Raw genomic sequence first — 19845 nt, 5'->3', positions numbered from 1 at the left:
TGAATCTACAGGACTGTATTTGAGAAATCTGCATGAAACAGGCAACAAAATAGCGTCAGCACAACTAAAAAACCGCAAGGGGGTTACATTTCAGAAATTTTATATCGTTGTTTAATTTGATATTTGTCCCAATGCAGTGCATTATAATTCTTCACCTGATTTAGTGAAGGTGGGCTTGTTACAATTAGCCTGGAAGGCATATATTCTGGCACCAGCCATTGGTATCTTTCTTCACATCTTTCCTTGCCTTGACAGTATGTTGATAGTCTTTGAAATCATCCTGCACAGCAATAGGGAAACAGCCAACAGGTGGTGTCAAAATAAGGTTGTGTTGACAACTTCAATCTCAGCCTCAGATATAATATAATTAAAGTAAAGCAGAGACTTATTTTATTCTTGAGTTTTATCCAGAATACTACTGCCAATGGCGTAAAGCACGAGTTACTAAAGTAGTGAGTGCAAGGACCTCTTTTGTACGGGATAAACAACGATAAGAATTGAATTGGTAACAGTAAAATAATGTGAACCAGGAAAAATAAAGTTATTGATCGTATTTGCAGAACCTAAAACAGATGAAGACCTAAATACCATTGCCAGCGACTTGGTTTTCGAGAAGCACAAAATGTAAGTTGGCTGTAATGTTTAAACAACGGGTAAGCGAAAGAAATGCAAAAGCTATGTGAAATGCTAAACTGAAATCGCAAGCCCTTTTCTATGTGTTGCGTTTGAAATGTGTAATATTATAAGGAACTAACTACTGAAATGATTGTTGTGTAATAAAATGGTATTAGTTTTTCTGTGGTTTTGTTGACGATTTAAACGGTTTTCTGTCGATTTGTAGCACAAACGGTGGATATATTAATCAATAATATGTCTTCCCTGCACTCCCTTTCTCTTCAAAGCCACACAGCCAATACTTTTTATTAATTAATTCTTCGAATCTCCTAACTAAAAGATGTGACGTAGGCTCATGAGTGGCGCATCCGGTAAAGGCACTCCATGTGGAGTGCAGGACGAGCCCTATAGCCTGGAGATCACCGGTTCTAATCCAGGCTGTTCTACTGACGACCGTGGATGCGAGTTCCCAGGGGGCGGCACACAATTTGCTGAGCGCCATCTGGACGGGGAGGGCTTAGGTCAGCCAGGGTCACCACGCACCAGCGACCCCTGTAGACTGGCCGGGCACCTGCGGGCCTGCCTGTAAGTTGCCCAGAGCTGCATGTCAGTCTTCATCTCTCCCGAGTCCGCGTGGGGATGGCAGTGGTGAGCCGGATTGAAATAAAAATAATTAGGCTTCCCAAATTGGAGAGAAAATGAGAAAAAACTATTGCCAATTCCAAATAAAAAGTGATGTCACAGAACTGTTTTAAAGACTGTTAATAAGCCAGCAACAGTCTTATCTTGACGCCAAATGTTAACACATGCCGTTGGAAATCACCTAGGAACCTCACAGGACTCCTAGATCCCAGTCTGAGATTGTTTTGTCCTGTTCTCATGTATGTTCAATAAAGGTGTTCCTTTTTTTTTTATATAACTTAATTTCAACAAAAATAATTCAGGACTGAAGGGGTTAATGGATATCGAACGCAGTACTCGAAGCAAACAAAATGTTTTCAGTAAATCTTAATATGTATTACCATTTAGTAAATCTCACATTTTCCTATATGAAAAATAACCACATCATGTTAAGTGGGGATTTAATGGTCAACTACCCTGCAATGTGGACGAAGGTTCTCGGCTTTCTTTTTATCAGTCCATTCCGTTGTCCTGATTTATGGACAGGCTACTTTATAATTTGTGGAGCATATTAAGACAGCTACTTATTTTAATTTTCTCTAAGTATGTTTGTTTGTTTTTTTTATTTTTATTTTCTTGGTGGCTGGTGAACAGGAGAAGCTCACGTGGAGAGACCGGATACCTGGCTACTTTATCGGTCTTTCCTCTGTCTTGTTCATGGTAGGTGATCTGCAGCCTTTTGCAATGTACTTTTCAAGCACTGTTTTATGGACTATTTTGTTAATCAATTAACCTTCCTTAACAATCTTTAAAATTTAGGTAATGCATTTTTTAATATACTAAGGATGTTAAATTATAAGAAAACAGCTACTTTGTAATCAAAGTTAAGATTAAAAGAAATGTAATTAGTACTTCACCTCTTAAGGTTCAGAAGGAATTGAGCGCTTGCTGTTCAAACGGTTTCTTTAGTACATTTGAGAGTGACTCCAGTATCACGAGGAGGAAACTGACACTTTGGATGACCAGATCCAGCCTGTCGGTACATTTGAAACCCTGTTTCATGCACCTCCTCATTTGTATTTGTGGGACCCGCATGTCCCTTGTACCTTTAAAGAGTGATGTGTTAAGGAAGGTGCCTGTGCTGTGTCTGCTCCTCCTCAGTTTGGCCTGACGTTCTCGGCTGTCTTCGGAGTGATCGTCTACAGAATAACCATGTCTGCCATAATGGCAATGAGCTCCAATCCGAGCACCAGGGCAAACGTCCGAGTCACAGTGACTTCCACTGCCGTCATCATCAACCTGGTGGTCATCCTGATACTGGATGAGATTTACGGGGCAGTGGCCAAATGGCTAACAGAAATTGGTAAGTTCACCATCAAGAGACTGCAGTGAAATATCAGACTGCAGCTCCCTCTCCACTGCCAGTGTCACTGCTATCGGAGGCAGTTCTTGTCAAGCACAGTGATGTTTTCTGCTGATATTCAGGATCAAACTTGTGATTAATTAGAAACCTGTACGAAGAAGTTGCACGTCACACTGAGGGGTCGAAACAGTTAAGATATTGGACTGAACTAATTTCGGTCAGAAAAATGTGTTTGGGCATTACATATTAACCTCCAAATGTATCCGAGATCACACTAAAGCCCTCAACTGAAGCACATGTTTAAACAGTATTGCTCCAGCAATACTTGTAGCCTGCTGTGCACAGAACTTTGAGAAGGGGAGAAGCACATGTTTCTTCGGTCTATATCCTAGACTTCCACCACAACCAAGAACTCTTGCACTCTGGTATTGCAAGTTAATGTTTGACATTACTACTGTTTACTTCAGTACAAAAATAGAGCACTGATCCTTTTGTTTAATTTTTTTTTTTCCAAACGCATTACCTCATTGCCTGTGTTTGTTTCTACTGTAGCTTAAGGCAGCTTGCCTGCCACCACTTAATCATTCAATCACCAGTTTAAACAGAACTGATTGTATAGTATGCACACTAATCGTGTATTCGTGCCCTGCCTCCACTTGGGTTACACACACACACACACACACACACACACACACACACACACACACACACTGTGTGTGTATATATATATATATATATATATATATATATATATATATATATATATATATATATATATATACAAAGTGCTCCCTCGCTATAAGGCTGTCAGTTATAATGCGCCTTGGATATAACGCTCCTACAGCATGTCCCCCAATTCCCTATACTAGTGATTCATGCAAACAACTTCTCAGTCTAACTTCCGTTTCTGTCTCTCCCTTTTGATACAGTATCTGAACTGAAGAAAAGCTGCGCTGGCACTTTATAACGCAGGCATCTTATTCAGCATTCGTTTTATAACTAAATACATGTCCGGCCTATTATGTGGTTATCTTGCCTAATGCATTTACTATTTTGCTGCAAGAGGAGCTGCGGCTTTCTCTGGGAGACGAGACGCTTCAGCCCCGCTCTGGCAGCGGAACCTGGGGCGAGCCCATTCCCTCTTCCCCTCTCCTTCTCACACTTGGTTTGCTTGTCTGTTGCTTCGAACTGAACTCCCGACCGTCGTTTAGCCAGGCTATTTTAGTTTAAAAACTGCGAATTAAAGTGATCCATGAGTGGGAATGTTACTTTTTTTTATTTAAATAGGTTTGATTACATGGTGCTTTATGCATGGTTAATTCATGGAGACCCGTGTTATAGCGAGGGAGCACTGTATATAAAATCCTAAAGTCTTTGAAAAATACTTTTAAATAGTTAGTCAAGGCCAGTGGTTCCCAGTAATGTGTCGAGCTCCCAGTACATTTACCTCAACAGAACATTCTTCTCTTCCACAGAAATTCCCAAAACAGAGAAGTCCTTCGAGGAGCGGCTGATCGTGAAGTCATTTCTTCTCAAATTCATGAACGCTTATGCACCGATCTTCTACGTGGCGTTTTTCAAGGGACGGTAGGCCTGGATTTCACTCTCATTTCTTATTAGATTTACAGTAATGACAATTGTTGTGAAAGGTCCTGGATTCATGCAGAGCATGTTATTTTGACATTGTAAGTATTTGTCCCACAACCAAACACCCCACTTTCAACCGGAAGTATGCAATCTGTCAACCATGCATGCAATGCAACCAGACAGGCACTCCTATAAGTGGCATGCTGGTCATGGAGAAGGCAAGATTACTGTACCAACAAATGTATCCAGACAGAGGTCAGGCAGAGTTCAAATCAAGTACGGGCAATTTTACTAGGAGCATTTTAAACAAAGCACAGTTTGTTTGTTTTGTTTTTTCTCCGAGCCAAAGGAGGTTGAGTGACTGAGCAAGCTGCATGAATGCATTTTGTTTAAAATAAAATAAAAACAAACACTATGTTGACTCATGTTTTCCTGGATGTGTTTTTACTACAGTTAAGATTTCAATGGTAACTTAAAATTTTGCCTATGGTTCTAAATTTTGTTCGAACTATAACAATATGTGCATTGCATTACTGTGCTGCATCCTTGTATTTGCCATATGAAGGCTGTAGATATCAGGTTTGCACTTTTATTAAAATCATTGAAAACCTCATTTTCAGAGTTACGGTCATTTCAGACTTCCAAACAGCCTCCATTCCCATGGTGTTCGTAACTCTGAGGCTCTACGTACTTTATGTAGAAACTCCATTCCAATCACTGTCTCCTGATTTACATGATTAGGCAAGTCTCCCATGGTCCTAGCACATGAGCTCCTGTGTTACAGAAAGAAAGAATGTAAAAGTGTTGACATTAGCCCTCAAACCAACAGCCACCAGTTGCTAGGAGTGTTCTCTGTTGTATTGTCCAATAACATGATTGGATTCACTCACCGTGTGGGAACCAGAATAGGCTTTCGGTTCTTTCTGTTTCAAGGCAGGATGTCATGGGTAACATTTTTGACAATTTTATTAAAGAAAGGAATTATGTAAAAACTGGAACAATATATTTTTGAGGGATGTCTGACAAGTTGTTGACAAAGGCATCGACTTGAACTTGGAGGTTTCTTTCAAATAAAGGACAATGCAAACTTTTAAAAAATGATCTTGTTTTTTTTAGCTTTGAATCGTCGATCCACAGACAAAAGGTACCCAAATGTCACGGCTGGGAAGAATGCAGAAGTCTTTTCATGTGTCATTTTTAACATCCTCTCAATGCAAGGGTTTATTCCGGTGGGGCACTTGTCACTTTTGTGCCCATTTATGTTTTTTGGAAGTGCTTTAGGCCATTTTACAGTTGACTGATTTCCAACTTCTTATTTTGTGAACCATGTGGGAACTAACTGCATAGCCGTAAACTAAGACCCACTATTTTCAAAATACCTTTTTTTTTTGTCTTAGAGCTATTGTGTATTCTGTCCAGCTGAAAGGGTTTCAGGGAATCCAGTCAAAGTGATACAGCCATGGTTGGGGTCAATTCCTGTTTCTCAATTCTGATTCCTTCTTAAAATCCATTCAAAATTGCAATTAGCAGTATTGGAATTGGGAAATTTATTTAAAAAAGAATTGGAATTAAAAAAACAGAATTGACCCCAACCTTGGATACAACCTGAGCATAGCAGCCCTCAGAATCGTGTCGTTATTACTGAACAGCAAACACACCCTGTTCAAGACAAAGGAGCATGTTGCTGTGCAAACCTCAACCACAAAGACGCTTTCCAAAAGCGTCTGCCTACAGCATACCATATGGCTCACAACATTAAAAAGCAAGTCCTGTTGTTATCTAATTCATTAAACATACATATGCTATCAGCATTTGTCCCCGATCTCGGGAGTATATGGAGGCTATCTGTCCATCACCCCCACCAATCTGTCTGTCACATTTACAGTTTATTCACTAGAATCATACTTATTTTAATCAAAGAAGTTTTGTCTGGAATTCTTTAGGGCAAGTAATTGAGTGTTAAAGGCTGTACATGGCGGCATATGTTTGTCTGTGTATCAGAATTACAATTTGCACCTGCATGTATTGGATCTACTTACTCGTGTTACTGACGACGGCTCTGATTTTGTATCTGCAGCCATGGAGAGACATGAATGTCTGTGAAGCGCTTGTTCAAATTGTACAAAACAACATCCACTGTACATCATTGGAATTAAGTAAAAACAAATCTTAAAATGGAATAGTGCAGTGTGTTTGTCAGACCACACAGAATGTCTTGGCCAAGGTTTATTGTATTAACAAACATTAATCGGTAACAGACTGTCCATTAATTAATTTTTTTTTTTGAGGCATGTGCTATAGTGTAAATAAACAGTGCACGCAGAGTATTGAGAACTGACATGAACCAACCGAACCGAGAAAGACTCCACTTGAAAATGTAACCCCATGTGGCTTGCTTTACAGATTCATGGGCCGGCCTGGGGACTATGTTTACGTTTTTGACAACTACAGGATGGAGGAGGTAAGCGCAGAGAGTAGCGAAGTCGTTCTGTTTTGCCGTCTCCGTTGAAGCCCCTGCTGGAAGTGATTTCCTTGTTTGTTTGTGTCGGCAGTGCGCCCCCGGAGGCTGTCTGATAGAGCTCTGCATACAGCTGAGCATCATTATGCTGGGGAAGCAGCTCATTCAAAACAACCTCTTTGAAATCGGCATCCCGTAAGTATTGGGTTCACAGGTTTCCAATAGTGGCATTCCAGCTCACGTGGACCACATTCTGAGGGAGGCGTTTTCTTCCGTTTGTGACTGATAAAGAAGCACAAACCACACGTCAATGAAGAAATGGTGCCATGGTAGGGGTGTGTGTGTGTGTGTGCGTAAAAGATGTGTTGTCGCCCCCCCCCCCCCAAACATTAGAGAGTAGGTGTCTAGAGAACACTTTGGATGACCTGTGATGTATTTCCCCCCCCTTTTAAAGCAATTTAAGGGCATTCCAACAAAAAACAAGGAATTGACATAATCAAATCAAGTTTGCAGTTTTACATTTTCTCAGTGTTTTTAGAGATGGCTTATTGGTTTATTCTCATTTTCAAAGACCATTTAAACTCCAAATGCTGTGTCTAAATTACACTGAAGAGCAGTTAGCAGCTGGAGTTCTCATGAACACCATAATAAAGCGTGTCTGTGATTGTGTACAATTGGATTGACTACAATAGCAAACATATCTTTGGAAATCGTTTCTTTGCATCGCTCCAGCAGCACAGCGGATTAAGCCAAAACCACTGTCTTGGGGGCACAGACCCAATGTTTCCAAATTAAATAAGTCTTTGGCTTTTTGCGTGTCAGCACATACACATATGATTTCAGGCTTAGGCTGGTAGGTTAAGCTGGCAGGTTGTAAGAGTTGGAGCAAAAAAAACATGAACAAAATATTAGGGTCCCCCAAGTGGCTCCCCTAGTAGAAGCGCAGCCACGTGGTTCGCAGGGTGAGTCGTACAGTGCAGGTTCACGTCCTGGCTGTGTGGAGCAGGGTGAGTCGTACAGCGCAGGTTCACGTCCTGGCTGTGTGGAGCAGGGTGAGTCGTACAGTGCAGGTTCACGTCTTGGCTGTTTGTGGAGTAGGCTGGTGTTCACTGGGGATTCTGAAGGGAGCGGCTGTGGCGCTCCCGTGGGTTAGGGAGGCAAAACCAGCAGGGACTGTTTCTCCTCCTCGCGCTGGAGCAGACCTTGCTGGCCAGGTGCCCGGTGAGCTACAGCTCTCCATGTTTATGGAGTGGTCTGTTTATATAGCAAGTACAGTATAACCTCAGAGTTTCGAACACCAAACTTAAACTGACTGGTCTGCTGAACACCCCACTTTTATCTGGAAGTGTGCAATCACTCAACCTTGCTTGCAATGGAACCACGTGCCAGTCACAAAGGCCAAATTTCAATTTCAATGGTAACTTTTAAATGTAGCCTTTTTCCATTTATTGTACTGTTTTAAAGTCTTTCAACACATAACACTATGAATGTTGCACTCCTGTGCAGTATTCTTGTATCATTCACCAGATTGAGGGTATAGATAGCAGGTGTGCACATTTATGAAAACCATTGAAACTCATTTTCAGAGTTACGAACAGCATCCGTTCCCAAGGTGTGCATAACTCTGTGGTTCTGTTCTGTACAGTGTTCGGGGAAGAAAATAAACGTATATTTAAACCTATATTTAACAGCTGATATTGGAGAATTGCTTTCATTAAATCAAGCTCTGCACCTGCTTCTCTTTGGATTTGAATACAAGCAAGATTGCACAATGAGACACATGACCATGTACGTCTGCTTTGGTCCTTTTTCAAAAAATACAAAGCACATGTATTAACATGAATAGAGAATTCTACTTAAAAAAACAAAGAAAGAACACATTAAATAATCATGTGGCAGGAAAGTGGCTTTAACTTAACTCATCTCATAACTAATGCATGGTGCTGTGAAGTGAACAAATGCAGTCCTTTGAACATGCAATGCTTAGTAATGGTTTTCTACAAGCTCCCCAGTGTTCCCAGTTTGTTAAATTATTACAACGGGAAAGCTGTAGGCAATCAAAAGCTAGATTATCAAACCTATTTATTTCAAATCATAGTTTGCAATCAAACCAGAAATGAACAACTCCTGGGCTGGCATCAGTTCCTGTGTTGTGATTCCTAAAAGCATTCTGTATGTGGTGTACATGGTCTCCTATCCTGACTTACATCACCAGGGCTTGGTTCTTTTTGCATTTAGAATGGATCACTGTATAGGGGGCAAGGATGGCAATAAGACTACCATTGCATAGCATTTTGATCCAGTCCTGGTTTTAGTTTTAAGTTTCTAATCTGGCTTTTTGTACATTTAACATGTTTTGATTAGATGACAGTAGAAAGAAAACAATGAGCTGTTATGATCTGCAATAAATACACCCAATGTTTCATTTTTAAATTGTGTTATTATATACAGTTATTTTAACGGCTTCAGAGTTGCTACAGCGTCAGTGAATTGAAGAAAAAAAGAATGTCCCAGTTCTTCACTCTGGAAATCTGGTAACCCGAAGGCAGCTAAAACAAACCTAAGGGAATCTCCCGTAACTTAGAAACACTAAATCATAAGCGCAGAGGTAAAACTATGAGCTCCTCTAAGCACACAGACATGTCTGGCTTTTTAAATGCAACAGACCGGAGCACTCTTCTCCAGTACTATTACACCTGAGGACAATGTAACAAGACTCCCACATTTAAAAGCAGCTGTTACGCAGAGCTGCTAGAAAATTAGCATTGTTCTAAATCGTTCTGCATCAGACAAGTTCCAAGCATCCCTGATGAACACAACTATAAATCCCATTAATCCCGTTCATAAATGCAGTACATTTTGGTCCTGTATCAACAATACAAATGATGCACGTGTATATTAATGCTTCAAAAGGGCCTGAACAAATCTGATGGAAATAAGGGGCTGATTTTAATTAGGAATTCACCAATAACCAGGCAAAATAAGCATTAAAACAGAAGAACTGATCCAACAAACAAGCATTAAAACACAGAAGTAATGATACAGTCAGCATGCCTGTTTTGCAGTGGAACTCAAGATGCTAGATATTTCATTGATTACAATACTAACTGTTGAATGTACAGCCTATTTCACTTTGTATAAGTTAGACATGTAAACCGTAAACACATGGCAGCCTTCTCTATGCTGTATTGTGCTACTGTATTAATATTCGGAACATGTCAGTGCTGTACAGCAACTTACTGACATGCAAACCAGGTAATCTTGGGCTGCTTGTTTCACAAAGTGATATTGGGTGGGGCAGACATACTGGTAAATGTGAGTGTGTAAGGTTTCAAAATAAGGCAAACATGGAAATTAACTACTTTGTTATGCTAGTGTAAGGATGAGACCAGTCCATGTTAAGAATTTTAACTTTAAACATTTCTTAGTTCCAAATACCCACATTACATTCTGCATTGAACACTACTGATTAGATACAGTACATGCCACTAGTATTAACAGAGATAGACAATTGATCAGATTACCTGAACTCCTGGAGAGCCTAAGCATAAGTTACCTTAGCAACTACTTATGGCAAAGTCACCTCCAGCAAACGGTTGAACATTACAAACACATTTTACTCTTGTATAATTACTAGGGCCACGGAAAATTCACGGTACTTTTTCAAGAAATTCACGAATGACAATAATAAAAAAAATACATTTCACGGATTGTCACGGAAGTGCCATTTTATTTAAAAAAAAAAAAAAAAAAGTTTCTATTGTAAGTTGCCTAAAATTAATAGCGCATCAAAGAAAATGACCGAGGTTGAAACATTTTAACATTTAATGGTAGCTACTGAGTCAACATTTACACTGTAACGTATAAAACAATCTTTTAAAATGTAGCAAACAAGGGTCATTTTAAATGTGTTGGCTGAAAAAAGTAACAAGCAGACAAAACTGATTAAAACAAAATAAAATGACAAATTCGGCAGCATTGTCGAGTTTTGTAAATGTTTAAAACTTAGGCTATGTTCATACAGTAATTAAACAGACTGTTGTACAGCGTTATGCTGACATTGAAAAACAAAATGTTAAATACAGAGTAAGTGCAAGTGACAAAACCGAAACTTTGTTTTTCTTTACACACACTAAATTATATATGACGTTTTAAAACCACATAACATCGTGCTATTTGAGCGAATCAGCCTATACAAAATAATCTGAAGAACAGGAAAAAGAAGAAGAAATCGTATGCAACTTTATCCGTGTAGCATGTTGTGCACACACACACTAATTACCTGGCCCGTGAGCAGAAAACTAGTTATTTGTTGAAGGCCAGCATTGTGGTTTGTCTTTGTGGTGTAAAAACCTGTCCATGTGCGGAAACTGCTCGTTCTGCATCCACAGAGTTTGGTGGAATTGACAAAAAGCAGCGTGCAATTTTTGCCATGCTTGGGAATCTGATTTCAGACCTCGTCCAGAAATCAACAATATTGACATTATTGTCACTTTCAGCGGTATGGTGCTTGTAAGATTCAATTTCCTCTCTACAGCTTGTGAAATCAGGGATTGCATCTAGTGGCAAAGATGTGACATCCAAGACTGACACCATGATAAATATAAGATCTATTATTAGTAGTAGTTTTATTATTTTTGCAGACATTTCTATGTAGTTGTCTATGGCTTCTACATGATAAAAGCTGGTGACGAGTATGTGTAAACAAAAAAAAAAAAAAACGTTTCCCTTTCAAGTCGAAAATAACCATCAAGGTATGGGACATTGCCGTCAGGCAGTAGGGATTGGCTGAGCTTTATGTCAAAGCTGCCGATAGGCCTCCGCGCAAGCTGCCGTGTAAGCCCGCCCCCCTGGGAGCTTACTATACGCAGCGCGCGGAGAGTCACTTCCTCTTTTGCCTTCAGTAGCGGTAGGACTTAGAGCTATTTTAACTGATTGTACTCACTAAGCTTAGGCTTGAGAAGCTGGTTTATCCCCTTCTCCGAGTTTATTTCAGTTATTATTGTTTATTATGGTGTATTTGTATTATTATTTAGGATATATTTTGTTTTACATTATATATTCCTTTCGCTTTGCTTCGGCATTGCGTTCTTCGTGGTCTCCCCGTCTTTCCTCTGTTCCTTTTATTATTATTGTGTGGGCTTTTTGTATATATATTTTATATACATTATATTTATTGTGTATATATATTGTTATATATTTACATTGTGTGTCGGACGCGTCCCCCCCCCCCCCCCGCGGCGCGTTCCTGCCACGTGGTATTGCACTACACTCCCTTTCCTTCTGCAGCGTCCACAAAAAAAAAAAAAAAAGTTTTTCCCTTCACTATACAGAGGAAGACAACCACCAACGTGCAAAATCCCCAGCACCTTTCAGGTAGGTATTGCACAGCATCAGACACTGTACCAGCACTTTGCGTCTCCGCTTGGCGGGTCAGCTGACGCTTAGGCGTCTGTGCTAGCGTTCCACGCTCGGTACTCGCGCTTCGGCGCTCGCGCTCCGGCGCTTTTGGTGTCAGCGCTTGTGCGCTTGGTGCAGCGCTTCTGCGCTTTGTGCAGCGCTTCTGCGCTTGGTGCTTAGTGCTTCTGCACTTGGGGCTCAGTGCTCGACGCTTCGGCGCTCGACGCTCGGTGCTCAGCGCTTGGCGCCTCGACGCACGCACCCTCGACGCACGCGCCTCGGCGCTCGGCGCACGCACCCTCGACGCACCTAGACGCTCGACGCTTCGGCGCTCGACGCTCGGTGCTCGGTGCTCGGCGCTTGGCGCCTCGACGCACGCGCCTCGACGCTCGGCGCTCGACGCTTCGGCGCTCGACGCTCGGTGCTCGACGCTTCGGCGCTCGACGCTTCGGCGCTCGGTGCTCGACGCACGCACCCTCGACGCCTCGGCGCTCGACGCGGCGGTGCTCGACGCACGCACTTCAGGTGCTTGACGCTTGGTGCCCAGCGCTTCGGCGCTCGACGCGCGCACCTCGGCTTTAACGTCTCTTCGTGATTGACGTCAATACTAGACGCTTCGGCGTTTTACAATGTCTGGGTTCCACCGTTGTGTGACCTGTCAGGCCAAGTTGCCTGCCAGCGACCCTCACGAGGACTGCGTCGCATGCTTAGGGCCGGACCATGCGGCATCTGCCCTGGCAGACAGGGCATACTGCCAGCTATGTGCGGGGTTTCAAACACGCACCCTGCGCCAGAGAGCTAGGAAGGCGGTGGGAGGTCGTTCCCCATCCTCGAGCTCGTCCCACACCGTCTCGGCCCCACCATCATCTATCGTGTCGCTGCCGGCGACGTCTCAGCCTATGAGCCCATCTTCCCAGCTTACAGCTGGTCAGAGGTCTCCAATTAGGCGTGCTCGGGAACGTTCCCTCAGCCCCTCCTCTCGCGGGGCTCGCCCCCGTCGGGAGTCGCGATCCAGATCTCGATCGCCTCGCCGGAGAAGGCACTCCCGCTCCCCTCGAAGGGGCAGACGGCATCAGGACACATCTGGGGTGGCTGAGCTCACCTCCAAGATGTCGCAGTTTATGGAGCTCATGATGGGACAACAATCCCTCCTCATGACCCTAGCGAATGTGGCGCCTCGCGCCCCAGAGATGGTTACCGGACCCAGCGCTAGTCAGCCGATGGTTCCTCCACCAGTGCCCCAGGAAGTAGAGTGGGACGCCGATGCTGTCTCAAGGGACGCATCTGACGCAGACCCGCTCTTCGAAGATACAGAGCCTGAGGTGGCATCCCAGCACTCTGGGCAGGACGACCCTGAAGTGCTGGATACTAATGACCCTATCTGGTCAGTGGTGGAGAGGGCAGCCCGTCATCTAGGCGTGGACTGGCCTGCATCAGAGCCAACACGTCGCTCTCTATTTGAATTGCCATCGGCTCCGCCCCTTCAGTCCAGGATGCTCCCGGCATTCCCGGATTTGATTAAGGAGGTGCAGTCCACCTGGGGAGCACCGGCCTCCGCCCCTGCGACTTCTCGCAAGGCTTCGGCCTTCACCATGCATGGGGCGAGCGAAGCTGGGCTGGCGTTGTTTCCGCCAGTGGGCGCCGCGTTCGCCGCGCTAGTAAAGACGCCGACACTTTCGGGGCTGGCTAAGGACCCTTCCTGCCCTAACAGGCAGTGTAGGATTACGGAGGCCCACCTAAAAAAGGGTTATGCCGCGGCTACAGAGGCAGTTAGACTGTCTAACGTGGCCAGCCTCCTGACAGTCTACCAGGCGGCGCTGATTCGCGACCTGCCTGAGTCCCCATCCGTCGGGCTCAGAACCGAGCTGGGTGCAGTTGCACAGCTTTTGGTCAAGCTGGCTCAGCTAAATGCGCGAGCACAGGGCAGGAGCATTGCTTCCCTCGTAGTAGCAAGGAGGCAGCTATGGCTCTCACAGGCCAGGGTACAGGAGCCTGATAAGGCCCCGTTGCTAGATGCTCCTATATCCCCGGCGCACACGTTTGGCCCAGCGGTGGAGGAGATGCTGCAACGCTCCGTCAAGGCGCGTGAGGCGTCGCAGCAGTTGGCTAAGATGTGGCCAAGCAAACCTTTCCAGCCAAGGTGGCCGTAGGAGCGTCAATGGCGCAGGGCGCCGCCGCAGCAGCAGGCGCACCCACAGGGCAGTAAAACCGCCCCTTTGGGGGTTGCAGCACGCAGCCAACCCGCGTTTGCAAGACCGCAGCGCGGAGGGTGGCGCCCCAGAGGAGGTAGCAGACCACGCCCTCGTGGCTCTGGTCAGGCCCCTCGTGAGCGAGCGCAGCCTAAGCAGCCCTGAGAAACCCCGGCAGCCGTTAACCCACCCCTACACTGTTCCACAGCTCCTGTTCTGGCAACAATGCACCAACGACATCTGGGTGCGCAAAACTATACTCCCCGGGTACACCCTTCAATTCCGGTTAAACCCCCCCCCCCTTCAGGGGAGTGGTGGTAACTGCAGTGAAGGACTCGGTTCAGTCCTCAGCTCTAAATGCAGAAATACAGGCATTGCTCAAGAAGCGTGCCATTCAACTAGTAGACCCTGCTCTGACCGACCAGGGGTTCTACTCCAAATACTTCCTTGTGCCAAAGAAGGACGGCGGGCTCCGCCCTATTCTAGACCTGCGTGTACTGAACAAATACCTACGGGTGTTGTCGTTCAAGATGCTTACGCACAGGCACATTGTCCAGATTTGTGTCCTGCCATTCGGCCTGTCTCTAGCTCCTCAAACCTTTTCGAAGTGTATGGACGCCATTTTAGCCCCCTTGCGGGTTCAAGGCGTTCGACTGCTGAACTATCTGGACGACTGGCTCGTCTGCGCGCAGTCAAAGGAGCAGTTGGCACAGCACACAGTGATGGTTACAGACCATCTTCAGCGGCTAGGTCTGAAGGTCAATCCAGACAAGAGCCGCCTCGTGCCCAGCCAACAGACCGAGTTTTTGGGTCTGCATCTGGACTCAGTGTCCATGGAAGCGACCCTATCGACACAAAGAGTTGCCTCATTAGAGCGGTGTCTCTCCCTATTCAGGTTGAGAGAAACAGTCAGCATGGAGCTCTGTCAGCGCATGCTGGGGTTGATGGCTGCCGCCTCGCAAGCCCTTCCTTTGGGCTTACTACACCAGAGACCTCTGCAGGCCTGGTTCAATGCCTTCGCGTTGCACCCGCGGAGAGACAAGCACCGCAGGTTGAGGGTATCCCGAACCTGCTGGGAAGCATTACGCTGGTGGAAAGTTCAGTCGAACATCCGCCAGGGCGTGCGCTTGGGTCCCATCTTCCGAAGGGAAGTTATCACAACCGACGCTTCCAACCAAGGTTGGGGAGCAGTCTGGAACGGGACAGGGACCCGTGGAGTGTGGTCAGGACCCTGGAGGTCAGCCCACATCAACGCTCTGGAACTCAGAGCAGTGGACCTCGCCCTTCGGCACTTCTTGCCAGTGCTTCTAGACAAGCACGTGTTAGTGCGGTCAGACAACACCACAGTAGTGGCGTATATCAATCGCCAGGGCGGATTGCGGTCCCCCGGTCTTCACCGGATGGTAACGCGGCTGTTGCTCTGGGCTCAACCGCGGTTAGCCTCTCTGCGTGCAGTTCATCTGCCGGGCAGAGTCAGTTACGCAGCGGATCTCCTGTCCAGAGGAGGTCCTCTTGCGGGCGAATGGCGTCTTCACCCTCGGGTGGTAGAGCGCATTTGGGACTGGTTCGGCACAGCGCAAGTCGATCTCTTCGCTTCGCAAGAGACCACGCACTGCCCCCTATGGTTCTCGGTGAAGGACCTCGACAGCCCCCTAGGAGTCGATGCAGTGGCTCACGAATGGCCGCCAGGGCTCCTGTACGCATTTCCACCGATTTCGATGCTCCCCGCCTTCTTGGAGAAGGTCAGGGTAGAGCAAGCGACAGTGATTCTGATCGCTCCTCGGTGGCCTCGGAGGATATGGTTCCCGAGTCTAGTGCAGTTGTTGCACGGTCGCCCGAGGGAGCTCCCTCTGCGAGCGGACCTGTTGTCCCAAGCCCAAGGAGGGCTATGGCATCCGAACCCCAAGCTCATGCAGCTATGGGCTTGGCCCCTGAGCGGGAGCGCCTGTCAGCCTTAGGGCTTTCGACGGCGGTTATATCCACTATTCAGGGTGCGAGAGCGCCCTCTACTCGGTCGCAATATGCGTATAAGTGGCAATTATTTCAGAGTTGGTGTCTGGCTGAGGGCCATGACCCGGTCTCCTGCCCTATGGCAGTGATATTACAGTTTCTGCAGAAGCTGTTAGATGAGGGTAAGTCTCCCTCTACACTTAAAGTGTATTTGGCCGCTATTTCGGCTTGCCATGTATGCATTGACGGGTTATCACCTGGTTGCCATTTTTTGGCATCTCAGTTTCTGAAAGGCGCAAGACGCTTGCGGCCTCCAAGAACGACCAGTTTACCGTCGTGGAGCCTTGATGTGGTGCTAGAAGCCCTTGCCAAGGCACCGTTTGAGCCTCTCCACAGCGTGGATATGAAGCTCATATCTATTAAGACTGCGTTTTTGCTGGCTGTGGTATCAGCAAAACGCGTGAGCGAGTTACATGCACTTTCAGTGCATCCTTCTTGTACTCGTTTTGCAGGAGACGGTTCTAAGGTCTCCATGCGCCCTAATCCGGCCTTTTTACCAAAGGTTATATCCCCGTTCCACATGAACCAGTCAGTCGAGTTGATGGCGTTCCATCCTCCTCCTTTTTCTTCCCCAGAGGAAGAGCGGTTACACATGCTCTGCCCTGTGAGGGCATTGAGGTGTTATATTGACCGTACAAAGACTGTGAGGCAGACAGAACAGTTGTTCATATGCCATGGTTCTAGATCTTTGGGTCAGCCGCTGTCTAAACAGCGCCTTTCCCACTGGATAGTGGATGCTATTAAATTAGCGTATGAATCTGCAGGCCTTCCACCACCAGGGCAGTTGAAGGCGCATTCTACCAGGGGTATGGCGACATCCTGGGCCCTCTTTCGAGGGGTGCCGGTGTCTGATATTTGCGCGGCAGCCAGTTGGGCTACGCCGCATACTTTCATGAGGTTTTACAGGTTAAATGTACTGGAATCCTCTGCTCCGTCATTTGGAGCATCTGTGTTGCACTCTATGACGCCTCAGGTTGCGGACATCTAGAGTGGTTGACAATATGGTGTGACTATTCCACCTTGGGACAGGTGTCATTGCGAGCATAGACGCTGAGGCGCAGCTCCGCATATGTGTAGATGTACTGCCTACGCAGTTGCGTTATGACGTAAGTCTGTCCTACTGCCGAGAATCCTCCCTCGCGACGGCTTGGGTACACTGTTCCCATACCTTGATGGTTATTTTCGACTTGAAAGGGAACGATAGGTTGCGGATGCAACCCCGGTTCCCTGAAAGAGAAAATAACCATCAAGCCGCGAGGTCGCTCTGGAGGCCTTCACGGCCTGAAGGGCAAAAGAGGAAGTGACTCTCCGCGCGCTGCGTATAGTAAGCTCCCAGGGGGGCGGGCTTACACGGCAGCTTGCGCGGAGGCCTATCGGCAGCTTTGACATAAAGCTCAGCCAATCCCTACTGCCTGACGGCAATGTCCCATACCTTGATGGTTATTTTCTCTTTCAGGGAACCGGGGTTGCATCCGCAACCTATCGTTTTCACGGTAGGCAGTCAAATACACGATTTCCGTGAAATCGTGAATTTTCCGTGGTCCTAGTGATTTACCAATGCATTTTCACTCCACAAGTGATATTACCCAGTGTCCGTAACCAAAGAAGTATTATTAGGATCTTGTCCTCATTGACTCCCATTATATTCAGGGCATTTTAAGAGGGAGGGTGACATTAACTTAAGCAAGTCGGACTGCGGAGTAAATCTATTGTAATTGTATAATGTGAAACTGTCCAGGGATGAATAATGACTTTTAAATGGTACAGGCAAACACACGAATCGTCACGTCAGGCCACTCCTTGGTTTTCAGGACTGGGGGGTCGAGTAGGTGTGAAAAAATAATAAACGAGTACAAATAAAGTAATATTGTTGTTTTTGTACGACCCTTTCAGTGTTAACATACAAAAACAGCACTACAGTTCCACACATACCCTATACAGTACATCTCTAAATATGGAAGAGGCATTCCCAGGTGTGTGTGTGTGTGTGTATACCAGCCTCCGAGTTTATATAAATTAAGAGGACAGAGAGAGAGATGGAGGGACTCTATATTAATGGAACACTGATTCAAGTCAATGTTAAAGTGCTCTAGTTGAGCAGCAGAGCTTTTTACTACCATCCCAGGTCCCACAATTCATTTTGATCACTCACACTTCAAAAGACACGTCCATTTAAACCGGGGAAAAGACATCTAATGAAATACAGTGACCACTTCAATTACAGGTCAAAACTGAACATTAAAAAAAAAAAAAAAAAACTAACTGATATGAACTTCATAAAAAAAAAAAGAAAGAAAAATCCAGTAAATAAATACATCTTTACATTGGATGATCAATTCTAGATTTAGTTTTTAATTTTTTTTTCTTGTTTTGAACATTCAGTTTTTTGTTTTTTTTTTTAAATGTTGACACTTCAAACTGTATTCAAATCTGGATTTTTCCCCTCTCTGCTGTCTAGGAAGCTAAAGAAGCTACACAGAAAGCTGAAGGACAAAGGGACCAAACCTGAAGAAAGCAACACTAACCAGACCAGACCACCCCAGCAATGGGACCTGGACTATAACCTGGAGCCGTTCACTGGCCTGACCCCAGAGTACATGGAAATGAGTAGGCATATGTCTAATGTTTCATTTGGTTTTTATATTGTGATTTAAAGGGTTGATTTGATCATCCTATAAATTATTGCTGGATTTATTAAGAGAATCGGGGATACCCCTCGCCTATCTCCCCCTGTCGTACACTCCTGGGCTGCCCTTAAATAGAGACTGGCTGTCGTGGGTTTGTTTCGGGACGCTTGTGTCCACAAGGGGCTAGATTTAAATGACCAAACTCCTTTCACTTGTAACCCGAACTGGATTCGAACCCAGGCACCGGGATTAGTGAACATATTGTTACATTTAAAAATACGAGATTAACGGCTTACAATCTCTCACACACACACACAAGCATATTAATGATGTATTTTACCACATTCTTCCATGAACTCACATAAGCACATGGATAACTTCAGAGCTTGGCTCTTGTAGATTGCCCGATCAGCAGAACCCCTCTATGGCATTATACAGTATATAGTTGGGTGTACTTGGGTGTTGTGTGCATTTGGTTATTCTGGTTATCCGATAGCAGCAGTACTGAGTTTTCTGAGTGTATTTGCTCACGGCCGACATAGATTACAAGAGCTGCAGGCAGTTCTCGTCTGTATTTTAAGAAACATCTTTTGAATAAAAAATACAAATGTAGGTGTTAGAGAAACTGAATGCGGAGACGTGATCATTTATGCAGCCGCTGAGGGAAACTGTTTGAGTAAAAAGTGACGGTTCTAACCTTCTGATAACCTCTTTTGGTTATAAAACAGATGTTTTTGTTGACGTCTGGGTAATACAGGAGGTGATGTAACCGGACCTTTCTTATTGAGCAAGGATGGATGCACAGCTGGGCTGTGGAAAATAATTACTCGGTTCAATTACATGGTTCTTGGAAGAAAGAATTGTAGCACAGTGCACTGTGTGGCTTGTATTAGTAATACTGCAGTGATGGCACAGACAAGCACTTTGCGTTAATTAGATGACACCAGTGCTGTGTCAGACGAGCCCAAATAAATT

General features: G+C 45.2%; 1 protein-coding gene across 2 annotated transcripts in view; it reads left to right on the top strand.

The window, feature by feature from the left end:
* Positions 1 to 19845, top strand: part of ano2b (anoctamin 2b) — an 86913-nt gene that overhangs the window by 45926 nt on the left and 21142 nt on the right. For both annotated transcript variants that reach the window (XM_059026863.1, XM_059026864.1), the window contains 6 exons: positions 1891 to 1956; positions 2398 to 2599; positions 4075 to 4186; positions 6590 to 6647; positions 6739 to 6839; positions 18702 to 18850. In XM_059026863.1, coding sequence (XP_058882846.1) covers positions 1891 to 1956; positions 2398 to 2599; positions 4075 to 4186; positions 6590 to 6647; positions 6739 to 6839; positions 18702 to 18850 — 688 coding nt within the window. The remainder of the gene's footprint in view (positions 1 to 1890; positions 1957 to 2397; positions 2600 to 4074; positions 4187 to 6589; positions 6648 to 6738; positions 6840 to 18701; positions 18851 to 19845) is intronic.

This window comes from Acipenser ruthenus, chromosome 7 (genome assembly GCF_902713425.1).
Source record: "Acipenser ruthenus chromosome 7, fAciRut3.2 maternal haplotype, whole genome shotgun sequence".
NCBI lineage: Eukaryota > Metazoa > Chordata > Actinopteri > Acipenseriformes > Acipenseridae > Acipenser > Acipenser ruthenus.
Note: the sequence above shows the minus strand (reverse complement) of the source record. Positions and strands in the feature narration are given on the sequence as shown.